This window comes from Triticum aestivum, chromosome 3B (assembly GCF_018294505.1).
Source record: "Triticum aestivum cultivar Chinese Spring chromosome 3B, IWGSC CS RefSeq v2.1, whole genome shotgun sequence".
In the NCBI taxonomy this organism is placed as follows: domain Eukaryota; kingdom Viridiplantae; phylum Streptophyta; class Magnoliopsida; order Poales; family Poaceae; genus Triticum; species Triticum aestivum.
Genome location: NC_057801.1, coordinates 44451047 through 44465888, shown reverse-complemented (window position 1 = coordinate 44465888; position 14842 = coordinate 44451047). Strand labels below are relative to the sequence as shown.

Sequence of the window (14842 nt, the reverse complement as noted above, 5' to 3'; positions counted from 1 at the left end):
CATCCTGATAAATGATTAAGATTATCCATGGTTACGGCGCAATAAGGAAAGGACACAAGCGAAGAAAAAGTGAAGACTTTCTCCACAACTATTATGATGATGCCATGCCAACTTTCAACCTTTTCGTAGTTCATTTGAAATGCCTGTTGTAATAGACAAGTTTCCGTATGAAATCCTGATACTTCGAAAGAGATTGTCCATTTTGTACATGAAGTGCATCCAGTTTTTGCCGTAACCCTATCTACTTTCTTGCACATTCTATGTGGATGAAATGATGATACCATGCCAACTTCCAACCTTTTCAGAGTTCATTTGAAATGATTTTCAATTTCAGGGTCTTATAGCACAAAATAATCAGCGAATGCATGAAAAATAACAAATGATGTCAGAAAGGGTTGAAAATTGATGATGTGGCTTTGAATGGTGCATTTTGAACACACACAAAGTTAGGAGTTCGAATAAGTTTTAAAAAATGAAATCCCTTTGTAACAGACGAGTTTCCGTATGAAATCCTGATACTTCGAAAGAGATTGTCCGTTTTATACACGAAGTGTATCTAGTTTTTGTCGTAACCCTCTCAACTTTCTTGCACATGCTATGTGGATGAAATGATGATACCATGCCAACTTTCAACATTTTTAGAGTTCATTTAAAATGGTTTTCAATTTCAGGGTCTTATAGCTCAAAATAATTAGTAAATGGATGGAAAATAACAAATGAAGTTAGAAAGGTGAAAATAGATGATGTAAGTAGAAACCAAATAAAATAAAATAAGGTTTAATAAAATATATAAGTAGAAACAAAACAAAATAAAAAAAATTAACTTTAATAACATAAATAAAATTTATGAAACTAAAATTATCAAAGTATTTTCTGTTCAAAACATTATAAGCAACCTCTAGTATTATTGAAACTAAAATTATATAAAATTGATGCAACTAAAATTATCAAAGTATTTTCTGTTCAAAATCATTAAAAGGAAAAAAATCATAAAGAACTTTTTTTGTTAGAAACTTCAATAGGAAAAAGAATTATCATAAAATAAAATAAATTAGTAATTATAAACAAAAGAAATAAGTATTCTATTGTAAGTAGAAGCAAAATAAAATAAATAAAGCAAAAAAGAAAACAAAAAACTGGGAAAAAATAGAAAAATTTGCCACCTACTGGGCCACCAAGGCCTGAATACGACTAGAAACCCATCCATGGGCCAGGACTCAGGCCCGCAGATGGCCTAGTAGGCCCATCATGCATAGTAGTCACAATTAGGCCCGTATGCCTGCAATGGAGAGGAGCTCAAGAGGGGTGCAGCAGTAGGGCTTATAAACCACTGCGTGCCCCTCTCAACTAGCGAGGTGCGACTTAACTCCCACTACCATGCCGCTGTGCAAGGCCTTTGGTCCCGGTTGGTGGCATCAACCGGGACTAAAGGGGCTCATTGGTACAGGTTCGTAGCACCAAGCGGTACCAATGCCCTCCCTTTAGTCCCGGTTGGTACCACCAACCGGGACGAAAGGGCGCGTTGGTCCCGGTTGGTGCGACGAACCGGGACCAAAGCCTTTACTATATAAGCCAGCACTTGGAAAATTTTCAGATTTCCATCGCCAGTTGCCCCCTGCTCGACGACGCCGTGCAAACTCATCCACGGCGCCGCCAGGCTGCCTCGTCACCCGTCGCTCATCGCCGTCGCTCGTCACCCTTTGCCCCCGAGCCCACGCCGACGCCATCCGCCGCCCACACCGTCGCTCGTCGCCGTCGCCCTCCGCCCCCCGTCACCGTCGCTGTCGCCCTCCGCCTCCAATGCCGTCGCCCCGGCCGCCCCCGATGTGAGTCGCCGCCACCATGGCTCTGTTCATTTTTTTCATATAACTTGTATTATTTTTTTGTTCATTGCATTTTTTCATATATATAATGTATATATGTATGTGGTAGCTATATGATGAATGGATGTGTCTATGTATGTATGAATATAATGTTCATAGCATTTTTTTGTTTATATATGTTTTTTTTCATATATGTATTAATTTTTTATTTAGGTTAGTAGATATCGATTTTAGGTTAGTGCTTAGTAGTTGAACTAGTTGATTTAATAAAACTACTTTATTAAAGTTTACTATATATAGAAGTAGTTTATTTTTAGTAAGAACTACTTTATTTTATTTATTTATAGTAAGTGCTTAGTAGTTGAACTAGTTGATTTAATAAAACTACTTTATTAAATTTTACTATATATAGAAGTAGTTTATTTCTAGTAAGAACTACTTTATTTTATTTATTTATAGTAAGTGCTTAGTAGTTAGACTAGTTGATTTAATAAAACTACTTTATTTTACTATATATAGAAGTAGTTTATTTTTAGCAAGAAAATTAATAGAACTAGTTTATTTTTTTAGTTGATTTTACGATGCCTACCCCACATCCTCGTCGTCGACTCGGCAGACGAGACCGGCTTGATCAGAGGGGCCATGTCCGAGACTAGGCTCCACCGGGAAGGTATTAGGTGGTGCTACCTTCCGGGGGGCGTAGGTTGGTGAGGAGCCAGCCCGTTGTTGACCCGATCCTTTTTTGGTGGCGGTCGCATGGGCCAGTGATGGTGCCGAGGCTTCCGGACACCGCGGAGGTGGTACATCACCGTGTCAGCAAGGAGGACGAACATGTCCGTCGCTACATGGTTGCGTTGGAGGGAAGGTTCAACAATACCTGGCAGGTTCTTCAGGGGTCTCACTGGAGCTATGATCCTGTGATGGTTCCTTCTCTTTGGGTGTCCACCGCCCGCGACGATACCCGTCGGGTGCTATGGTTCTAGCTGTATTAGTTATGCTATATGTGTGATAGTACTCGAGGAGTATTAGTGATAATATTCGACGATGTACGGACACAAAAGATGATGTAGTTTTGCTTATAATTGAATGCATGCTAATTTGAATACTACTTTATTTTATGATTTGGTTTTTCTTATTGAATGCTCAAATTGGAAAAGTACTCCTACTTTGAATGCTAAAATTGTAGAGCACTATGTGGAAATCTAGGAGCCCCCTCCATCATCCGCGCCATTGTCCCCATCACCGACCCCTCTCCGACCTCGAGGTGAGACCAGCCAAATCTCCATGTCAATATGAGTCCTATAATATGAGTCCTCTGGTTGACTTCAAGTCTATCGAGTCGCCACCTATATGAGAGGACGAAGAATCCCGACTGTTGTCGTGGGGGTAGCTTCTCCTTCGTTCCCGTGTGCTAGACACAATTTGGTGTAATGCACTCGGGAACGAAAGAAGGAGCTACCATCACCGACAGTCGCAAATGTCAGAGAGGAATCAGTGAGGGAGAGTCTCCAACCATATATATGAGAGGACGAAGAATCCCGACTGTTATCGTGGGGGTAGCTTCTCCTTCATTCCCGTGTGCTAGACAATTTGGTGTAATGTACTCGGGAATGAAAGGAGGAGCTACCATCATCGACGGTCGAATATGTACACCACATGAGTTGAGAGTTTTCAAGAAAAGGCTCGACAGACCATTAGTACATATATCTAATTGTACAAGTTTAATATTTGAATTATGAACATAGGAAATGTCGTACTCAGACGACGAAAACTGCCCGGGGGGGTGTGACTAGTGCCACGACGACCGTTGTATGTGTGAAAGATTCCTTGAGCTGGACAAAGATCGGCGCTTCAGCATTAAGCTCGAGGAGACCTTCGATGTTGAAACGGTACGCAACGACGATAATAGTTTTTTGCGTAATTAAGCACGACTTCAACTATTTAGACGTGTACTTTTCATCTTGTCCAATTCAACTAGCTTATCTCATGCTATGCAAGACGCTATGTCTTGGAGAGGATGGGTTTCGAAGACCATGAAAGTATGGAAACAAAGAAAATTCACCTAAGGACACATCATGGTGTGGATTTTGAAGTAAAGCTGTACAATTCTGAGAGTGTAACCCATTTTGGTTGCAAAAATTGGGAAGCACTTTTCAAGATGTATGGTTTTGATGAGGGTATGCTTGTTACCATGGATCTTGGTGATCCTAAAATCGAGCAAGACAATATGGACATTTGGGTCCTTGTTGATACGCTTCCAATTCTGCGCCCCCCGAGCCCACGCCGACGCCATCCGCCGCCCACACCGTCGCTCGTCGCCGTCGCCCTCCGCCCCCCGCCACCGTCGCTGTCGCCCTCCACCTCCCACGCCGTCGCCCCGGGCGCCCCCGATGTGAGTCGCCGCCGCCACGGCTCTGTTCATTTTTTTCCATATAATTTGTATTATTTTTTTGTTCATTGCATTTTTTCATATATATAATGTATATATGTATGTGGTAGCTATATGATGAATGGATGTGGCTATGTATGTATGAATATAATGTTCATAACATTTTTTTGTTTATATATGTTTTTTTCATATATGTATTAGTTTTTTATTTAGGTTAGTAGATATCGTTTTTAGGTTAGTGCTTAGTAATTGAACTAGTTGATTTAATAAAACTACTTTATTAAAGTTTACTATATGTAGAAGTAGTTTATTTCTAGTAAGAACTACTTTATTTTATTTATTTATAGTAAGTGCTTAGTAGTTAAACTAGTTGATTTAATAAAACTACTTTATTTTACTATATATAGAAGTAGTTTATTTTTAGCAAGAAAATTAATAGAACTAGTTTATTTTTTTAGTTGATTTTACGATGCCTACCCCACATGCTCGTCGTCGACTCGGCGGAGGAGGCCGGCTTGATCAGAGGGGCCATGTCTGAGACTGGGTTCCGCCGGGCAGGTATTAGGTGGTGCTACCTGCCGGGGGGCGTACGTTGGTGAGGAGTCAGCCCGTTGTTGACCCGATCCTTGTTTGGTGGTGGTCGCATGGGCCAGTGACGGTGCCGAGGCTTCTAGACACCGCGGAGGTGGTACGTTACCGTGTCGTCAAGGAGGACGAGCACGTCCGTCGCTACATGGTTGCGTTGGAGGGCAGGTTCGACAATACATGGCAGGTTCTTCAGGGATCTAACTGGAGCTATGATCCTGTGATGGTTCCTTCTCTTTGGGTGTCCACCGCCCGCGACGATACCCGTCGGGTGCAACGGTTCTAGCTGTATTAGTGATGCTATATGTATGATAGTATTCGAGGAGTATTAGTGATAATATTCAACGATGTACGGACACAAAAAATGATGTAGTTTTGCTTATAATTGAATGCATGCTAATTTGAATACTATTTTATTTTGCGATTTGGTTTTTCTTATTGAATGCTCAAATTGGAAAGTACTCCTACTTTGAATGCTAAAATTGGAGAGCACTATGCAGAAATCTTGGAGCCCCCTCCATCATCCGCGCCATTGTCCCCATCACCGACCTCCCCCCCCCCTCCGACCTCGAGGTGAGACCAACCAAATCTCCATGTCAATATGGGTCCTATAATATGAGTCCTCTAGTTGACTTCAAGTCTATCGAGTCTCCACCTATATGAGAGGACGAAGAATCCCGACTGTTGTCGTGGGGGTAGCTTCTCCTTCGTTCCCGTGTGCTAGACACAATTTGGTGTGATGCACTCGGGAACGAAAGGAGGAGCTACCATCACCGACGGTCGCAAATGTCAGAGAGGAATCAGTGAGGGAGAGTCTCCAACCATATATATGAGAGGACGAAGAATCCCGATTGTTGTCGTGGGGGTAGCTTCTCCTTCATTCCCGTGTTCTAGACAATTTGGTGTAATGCACTCGGGAATGAAAGGAGGAGCTACCATCATCGACGGTCGAATATGTACACCACATGAGCTGAGAGTTTTCAAGAAAAGGCTCGACAGACCATTAGTACATATATCTAATTGTACAAGTTTAATATTTGAATTATGAACATAGGAAATGTCATACTCGGACGACGAAAACCGCCCGGGGGAGTGCGACTGGTGCCACGACGACCGAGGTATGTGTGAAACATTCCTTGAGCTGGACAAAGATCAGCGCTTCAGCATTAAGCTCGAGGAGACCTTCGACGTTGAAACGGTACGCAACGATGATAATAGTTTTTTTTCATAATTAAGCACGACTTCAACTATTTATAAGTGTACTTTTCATCTTTTCCAATTCAACTAGCTTATCCCATGCTATGCAAGACGCTATGCCTTGGAGAGGATGGGTTTTGAAGACCATGAAAGTATGGAAACAAAGAAAAATCACCTAAGGACAAATCATGATGTGGATTTTGGAAGTAGAGTTGTACAATTCTGAGAGTGTAACCCATTTTGGTTGCAAAAATTGGGAAGCACTTTGCAAGATGTATGGTTTTGATGAGGGTATGCTTGTTACCATGGATCTTAGTGATCCTAAAATCGAGCAAGACAATATGGACATTTGGGTCCTTGTTGATACGCTTCCAATTCTTCCCCTATGTGAGCTTCTCAAACATAGTTATTAAGTAATTTATATTGTTTATTTCAAAATAGTTGACAGCTTATTTCCATTGACAGCTTATTTTCATTTTTCAAAGAATGTGCGGAAGATGGTAGACCAAACCCACTACACCGATGGCTCCGAATTAACTTATAAGGACAAAAATCATCTGATCGCATTTTGTAATGACCTTGAGAATTATAATATCTACAATCGAACTCCTCAACATTATGGTCAATACGTGCCACTAGTGCACGTGTTGAACTACGGTAACTACCATGGAGATACCCTGGTAAGATTTTTTACTATTACGACATCCGTGCATCTTTTGCGTACTTCTAAAACTAGTACATCATTGCTAAATACGAAGTTATTACTATGTTTTTCAACAGATAATTCCGAATGATTGTGTGCCTCGTCTGATGTGTCAGCATGGTCACCTTCATGTCTTGAACGTACAACTAGGTCGTCCTACGAATCTCAATTGTCCATACCAGATTTCTAAAAGAAGTGGAGACATGACAATCGAAGAATGGAAAAAATGTAAGGAGGTTCTTGGAAGCAAAAGGAAGCAAAACGCAAGAATTAGAGACACGATGATCTCCATTCTCCATAATGGAGAGTCAGCATCTGTATTGTTTTATGCTATTTTACCTTAAGGGTATTTAGGTCCTACCTGATACTGATTATGATCATGTGCTAAAAACAATTAAGTAGGTTGGTTCGATGACTATGAGGATGATGATCGTATGACTTGTTATTAATAACGAGTAGAAGTTGTATGATGATGCATGATTAGTAGGACTTGTTATTATATAAGATGATGCATGATGCGTGCATGAAGAGTTATTATATATCAGCAGGTGAAATGAACATAGCAGTAGCGTTGGTAAACCAAGCACGGAGGATATAAGAGAGGACACTTCTCTCTATATCTGTTAGCTTGCTAATAACAACCTAAATTAACCCCCGAAACCCCTAAACCAGCCCCTTTCAAAAAAAAACTCAGCTCCAGCCAGCTGCTGACGCGTGGAAGCCTTTTGTTCCCAGTTTATGTCACCAATCGGGACCAAAGGCCGCCCTGCCCGGGCTGGCCGTAGCGGCCACGGGGAGGCCCATCTATCCCGGTTCATGTAAGAACCGGGACTAAAGGCCAAGGGCATTAGTACCGACCTTTTAGTCCCGGTTCTTAAACCGGGACAGAAGGCCCTTACGAATCGGGACAAATGGCCCCTTTTCTACTAGTGTCGTGGGAACAATAGAATTTTCTCCCTATTTAGAGGAGGCGCGCGAATGCATATATTCTCTCCATGCTAATTTGGGACAGGTGTTTGAATTTTTCCAAAAGTATACTATACCAGGAATATATTTATATGGAAGCATTTAAACTGAATTTAGACCTTTATCATCTCAACATAGCTCGATCTGTATATGGCTTAGGTTAGTGTGGGATGGTCAATTTTCTTTTTCTATGTTGGGTCCTAATCCACGTGAAAAAAAAGACAGTCATGGGTAACTTCTGAGGAAAAAAGGATGATGATTATTTAGTTTATCAAAAACAGTTTTGACGATGACTTTCCCCACAATGGCGGTGGGTAAAGCCTTTACCTATAATGTGTTGTTTTTGTGTTTTTGAATTGATAGAATCGCAAGATTACTTTGAGAAATAAATAATGTAATGTGACCTAAATAAGCAAACTTAACTTGCAGCAATAAACAAGTTATTTTCAATTCCTGGTTGAGAGATTTATTCAATGTCTGCATTGCAAATATAAATTGCACGGAATTTTCTAATTGTTTCAGGCCTTTTAGATTGAATATTAAAAACTTTAATCGGATAATTTTTTAATATTACTAAAATTAATGCCATTGTAAGTCTATGTTATCAATTATTTTTGTAGTTTTACTAAATTTTAGTGATAGCCTTCAGCTTGGAGTACGTGGATAAAAAAATAACAAGAAAGGTATGTTGTGTCACATCCAAAGTGGATAGTTGATCGTCAGCTGCTTGCCAATATCGTAGAACCACATAATTTCAGTCTTTTTCTACCAAAAACTGTACTCCCTCCGGCCCACAATAAGTGTCGCATCTGTGAACTAATGTTGAACTAACCTTAATTCAAAGCTGCGACACTTGTTTTGGATTGGAGGCAGTAGAATTTTTCGAATACAATTTGGTTCCGAATTTAGATAACTATCCAGCTTTGGTAGAAAATATGAACTCCATATGTTTATTGAAGTTCAAATAGATATATCTAATTTTATGAAACTGATATTAGTAAAAATGTGCGCAAAAATGTGTATCTCAGAAATGATCTCAGTGCTAAAAGTTTTAAAATCGAATTTTTTTCCGAATACAGAATGGTATCTAATTTTTGATACCATTTTAGCTTTGGCAGAAAATATGAACATTATTTTGATTGAAGTACAAATAGAATTATGTAATTTTACTAAAAAAACAGGTATAACATATTACTCTAGAGAAGGCCTCAGTGCCAAAAGTTACGGTGGGGGCACGACAAGACATTGGGTTACTATTCTCTTCATAGACACCGCGCCATTGTGTTGCAAAACGTATTATTTATCATTTGGTCCATCTTATTATGATCGCATCTCCATCACATATGTGGTTCTCAGGCCAAGAAAAAAGGTGAGCTTTATATGGTGGGGGCGTAGCTGTCAAAAACTGCTTCGCGAGTCTCCCTTGCACAAATTTTCGGTGCCGTAGATATTGCTAAATTCCCCCTGCCTGCCCTTCTCCTTCGAGAGTTTTTCGTACGCCGGGAACTCCTCCTCCTCCAGCGCGGGCCTTCTCCCCGTGAAGAGGGAGTGGTCGGAGGATGAGGAGGAGCCGGAGGAGCTGGACGCGTTCGCCTTCGTCCCCGTGAAGGAGGAGCCCGAGAAGCCCGCTCCGCTCGGCCGCCGCGGAGTTATCGGGCCGGAAGAAGAAGTCGCCGACGTCGGCGCCGTTGCGGCCGCCATCGCCGAGCGGAGCATGCGCGAGGAGGCGGAGTGCTAGCACCACACCGAGGAGATCGAATTCCTCCAGTGGCGGGAGGCGGTCGCTGCCAACCTCGCCGCCAAGGAGAAGGCCGAGGAGTGGCGCCGCATCCGCGCGGAGCAGGCGGTTGTGTACGTCGACCTGTGCAGCTCCGGCGAGGAGGATTGAGCGTCCGGCTCCTCCACGGTGTCGTCCATTTTGCCGCGACCTCGCCGCCGTCAGATCCGACCCCTCTAGTACTTGTTCAACTTAGTATCTAGTATAACTATGCTTGTAGTTTGTTAATCATGTGATGAACTATGTAGTATGTGATGAACTATGTTTGTGCAATTTCTCCCGCAAAATTGTTTTTTAAAATTATGCAGGTTTAGATACGGGGTCTGTTCGGGCGCGCTAGTTTTCGAGCCGCAAACGCGATTTTCGTGGAACCGCAAACGCGTTTTGCAGGTCAAATTTATGCGGGGTCTGCTAGAGTTGCTCTTACGCTTCAAATCTATAGGAAGATGCATCCTGGTACTCCTATCTCATTTCGAAATCCCGTGCTGGTATGTTGAAGACTAGAAAGTCGATGTAAGTTGGCTTTTTAACTTTGCCCAAAGAAGTTGGGTTTTAATTCCTTGTAGCAGTACAAGGTAAGAGGTGTGTGTGAAATGAGAGAGCGGAGAAGGAAAATGACACATTTTAATGACCTGCGCGGCAGAGGTTGGCCGTTGGCCCTATTTATTATGCCAGCGCTATTATACACATCTACTACATCGCGGCCCATTGATATGGTCCATGCTCGCACAATGCTCTGCCGACGATTTGAGGAGCTCGATGTGCCGACCAAAACAACGTGCTTGTGTCCGGAGACGAGCTGATAGCATTGTAAATTTAGTTACCTCTCCCTCTGTTCATGGATAAGTATACATACAAATTTAAAGTCCACTGAAAAGATAGAAGTACTCCAATCTCATTCCTAGTAGCGCCACTTGTGGATCAAAAGATCATAGATGGGAGCGGTACAACGCACCCATATTCCGCTATAGGATCCCGATGCGACAAAGCCACTTGCATAATAAAATTGATATTTTGATGGGAGCGGTACAACGCACCCATTTTCCGCTATAGGATCCCGATGCGACAAAGCCAACTTGCATAATAAAATTGATATTTTGTAACACAGAAGCGGAATACGGGTGCACCGTGCCGTAAATAATACATGGTAGATTTACCCCAAAGATATGTCTTCATATAAACCAAATTAATCATTAAAATACAGCTCTGAATATTGCATCAATGAAGGTGATTGAACGGTGGCCCTGCACGAGCAAACCAAATTAATGCACTCAACCACTCCACAGTCGGTCATTGTAGGAGTACATGTCGTTATTAATCTGCGCTGCACACGCTAACGAACCACACTCCACCGCTAGGTATGCATGCTTGGTCGATCAATGGGCCCAACCCAACATCCAACCGTCTCCCAAATGCTTTAATATACCCAGCAACCTAATCCAACATCCAGCGACAAACATTTATGCATTGGCTCACACCAATCGAATTTATCCCTGTGGACGCAATACTTGCCACAATCATAGTGTACAGTTTACTTACAACAAATGGTATCACATGTTGGTTAGCAGCTCTATTTAAGCCCATGCACCCCCTACGAAACACCTCACCGGTACAATCACTTAGCAAATCTAGCCCATCTCACCATCTCCAGCTGAGCTCAACACCACTACTACTGCAAACTCGATAGGGATGGCTCGCGGTGCAGCTACTCAGCTCGTGCTGGTCGCCATGGTGGCCGCTATGCTCCTCGTAGCCTCCGATGCGGCGATATCCTGCGGTCAGGTGACCTCTGCCTTGAGCCCCTGCATCTCCTATGCACGCGGCAACGGCGCCAACCCGCCTGCGGCCTGCTGCAGCGGCGTCAGGAGTCTGGCCGGTGCAGCCCGGAGCACCGCTGACAAGCAAGCAGCGTGCAAGTGCATCAAGAGCGCTGCTGGTGGGCTCAACGCTGGCAAGGCCGCCGGCATCCCTTCAAAGTGCGGCGTCAGCGTCCCCTACGCCATCAGCTCATCTGTGGACTGTTCTAAGATTCGCTGATCGACCACTTCTTCTCATCGTCGCTGCATATAGCTCGAGCGATCTACGTTGAGTACGTTGAGGTCATACACATACATATACATATATATGAATAAGTGCTCTCATATTATCTCACTGCGTGAGAGCGAGAGGAGTACCTACGTCCGGCCAGCTCTGCATGGCAGGCCACACTGTTATATTGATGTTTGGTTGTTCCTTCACCCCTTTTGAGAGGACTCATGAGTTTATTCTTCTTTGTACCGTGTGCACTTTTGATATATGGACCTTATACTCAGCTCTACTTGCTTGCGTCGTTATCAACCACTTCTGATATACGCATGACTGGGAAAGTGTTCCATTCCAGTTTCTTGCTCTAAGCAAAAAGTAGGAATGAACCCTATTTACTACGAAAGGAACTATGACATTTTCACTCATTTTGGATCCACAGCTAAATACAACCAATAACTGTTTGAGAACACACAGAATTCTAGTGAATGCAATCACCAACAAAAACTCCGACCGGCTTAATTCTAAGAACTCGCGGAATAGTCGTATATTTCTAAAAAAGAACCCACCACGACATGGATCCTCTTGTCAAATGGGAACAACTTGACGTCTCTGCAACTGCTGAAATCACCATCATCCAAAACACCACAAAATACTTATAGACGGATTTAGGTAGATTTCAAACAGTTTACATGAAAGATCATCCTACGAGATGGTAATTAATTTATGGTTGTTTGCTAGCTGGGCAACGAAAAAATGGAATTCTCTTGGTTCTGATGTACGTACAATATACTTTATATTTGTTCGAAATGGATCGGAGAGTATGAAATAATAATTACGGATCCAAGCACCATAGTAAACTAGCATTCTGACAGGGTAGGATATAAGAAAGCCAAGTGGACTACCGCACTGAATACTTGCACAAAATAGAACGTTAACATCTAGTATTATTCTCTACAAGTGCCTGGGGACAATAAAATTCGCTCCGATTCAGAGGAGGCACCTGGATGCAAATATTCGCTCCATGCTAATTTACGATGCGTGTTTGATTTTTTCCAAAAATGTACAATACCTGAAATATATTTATGTATAAGCATTTAGACTGAAGTTCGACCGTTTTCATCTCAACCTAACTAGATCCATATATGACTTAAGTTGACGTTGGGCATTCAATTTTCTTTTTCAATGTAGTGCTCTCATCAGAATGAAAAAAAAGTCATGGGTATCTTTTGAGAAAAAAAAATGATGTTCCTTTTATTTCTCGAAAATCCGGTTTGACAATGACTTTGCCCGAAATGATACTCCCTCCTTCCCGCAATATAAGAGCATTTTTTACACTGCACTAGTGTAAAAAATACTCTTACATTATGGCACCGAGGGAGTAGTTGGTAAAGCCTTTACAAATACATGTCTCTTTTTGTGTTTTTAGTTGCCAGAATCGGAATATCACTTCGTGAAAGAAGTTGTGTAATGTTATCTAAATAAGAAAACATAACTTGCAGCAACAAACAAGTTGTTTTCATTTAGTTGTTGAGAGATTTGTTCACTGCCTGCATTGGAACTATAAATTCTACTGATTTTTCTTTTTCATTCACGAATTTAAGATTGAATACTAATTTTAATGTGACATTGTATACAGATGTTGCTGTCTATGTTATCACTTTTTTTTTGTAATTTTAGTAAATTTTACTGATAGCATGCAGCTTGGAGTACGTGCACTGAATGTTTATGCGATCAAAAATAAGAAAAAAGCTATTTCACGGCGAAAGTAGATAGTTGATCATTCGCTGCTTGCCATTATTTGACAACCATGTAATTAGTAATCAGCCCTTTTCCATCTAAAAATGTAGAATTTTCCGAATACAGATTAGAAACCAGTCCTGCAAATATGAACATATATTTTTGTTGAAGTTCAAATAGATATATTTAATTATATGCAAGTGATTTTAGTAAAAAATGTGGCCTAAAAGCTTTATTTCAGGAACAATGTCAGTGCTAAAAATCTAAAAAATTAAAATTTTCTGAATATTGATTGGTATCCGAATTTAGTTAACCTTTTAGCTTTGGCACAAAATATTAACATATATTTCGATTGAAGTACAAATAGAAATATCTTTTCCCGTCTTGTCCTAGGCAGCCCGCCATGTTCTTGCACAATGTTTAATTTATCCCTTGGTCCGTCTTATTATCATCGCACCTCCATCGCAGAAGCCTGTTGTGGTAGGGAGGAGGTAGCAGTCAGGCCCGCAGAAGTCTGTTGTTGTAGGGAGGAGCAGTCAGGCCAAGGAAAAAGGTGAGGTTTATAGGATAGGAATTAGCTGTCAGAAACCCCACGATGAGTCTAGTTTGCACAAATTTGCGGTGCCCTTGATATTTCTAAGTTCCCCATGCCACCTACTCTTATGCTTCCAAACTATAGAAACATACATCCTGGTATGTCTATCTGATTTCAATATCTCCTACGTGGTGGTATTTTGAAGACTAGAAAGTCGATGTAAGTTAGTTTGTTAACCAGGCCAAAGAAAATTGGTCTTTGAACACCTTGTAGTACAAGGTACTTCATCCGTTCCTAAATATAAGTCTTTTTACAGATTTTAATATAAATTTTATAGGAAGTAAAATGAGTAAATCTATACTCTAAAATATATCTATATACATCCATATGTAATCCGTATTGAAAATTTCAAAAGGACTTATATTTAGAAACAAAGAGAGTATGAGGTGTATGTGAAAAGGGAGAAGGAAAATGGCAATTCCTTATTTGGCCCTTTGTTAAAATTTGCTTCCTTTTTTGGCCCAAAGAACTTCTTTTTTCCTTTTTTGACATTCAAAGTTCATTTTGTTCCCTATGTGACACTTCCATCCATTTTTTCATCCAATGGTGTTAAATGGCATGTAGAAAGACAATTTTACCCCTGATGATAGTATGAACAGAAAAGAGGAAGCAAAGGTGTGTGGACGACAAAAAAATATAGGAGGGGGGATCTAGACTCCTGCCTGTTTTTCTCCTCACCACGGCTCGGGCGCTAAGCTGAGTACTTTCTGGCCGTACGAAGAGTGCACATACGAAGACGTACGAAGCTAACTTCCTAAACAGGCAGGCAGGCACCTTGATTGATTCTGGAGCAAACGTAAAGCTAGCTAGCTTGGCACTAGCCAATGACACACACGTGCTCGTTGATGCGCTCACGCATGCTCGTGCTCACGCAATACACCGGCACGGCCATACTGATAGTTGACGCGAGGGCAGAGTCATCGCGGGCTCGTGACGCTGTGATGATTTAATCGTGTATATGGGTAGTGACCTGATTCATGTACGTAGTTTAGATGATTATTTGGACTCGAGGGAAACATTTTTTGGAACGGGTCAATGTACTCTT

The 14842-nt window shown here is 41.6% G+C and overlaps 1 protein-coding gene across 1 annotated transcript; it reads left to right on the top strand.

The window, feature by feature from the left end:
- Positions 1–11026: 11026 nt before the first annotated feature.
- Positions 11027–11757, top strand: LOC123068474 (non-specific lipid-transfer protein 4.3). The gene has a single exon (XM_044491055.1). It carries the CDS (start codon positions 11130–11132, stop codon positions 11475–11477), a length of 348 nt encoding a protein of 115 aa, XP_044346990.1. The 5' UTR covers positions 11027–11129; the 3' UTR covers positions 11478–11757.
- The last annotated feature ends 3085 nt before the right edge of the window (positions 11758–14842 follow it).

Bases quoted from the DNA above. Each gene is read 5' to 3' on its own strand.
- LOC123068474 (XM_044491055.1), top strand. From the start codon at position 11,130: ATGGCTCGCGGTGCAGCTACTCAGCTCGTGCTGGTCGCCATGGTGGCC.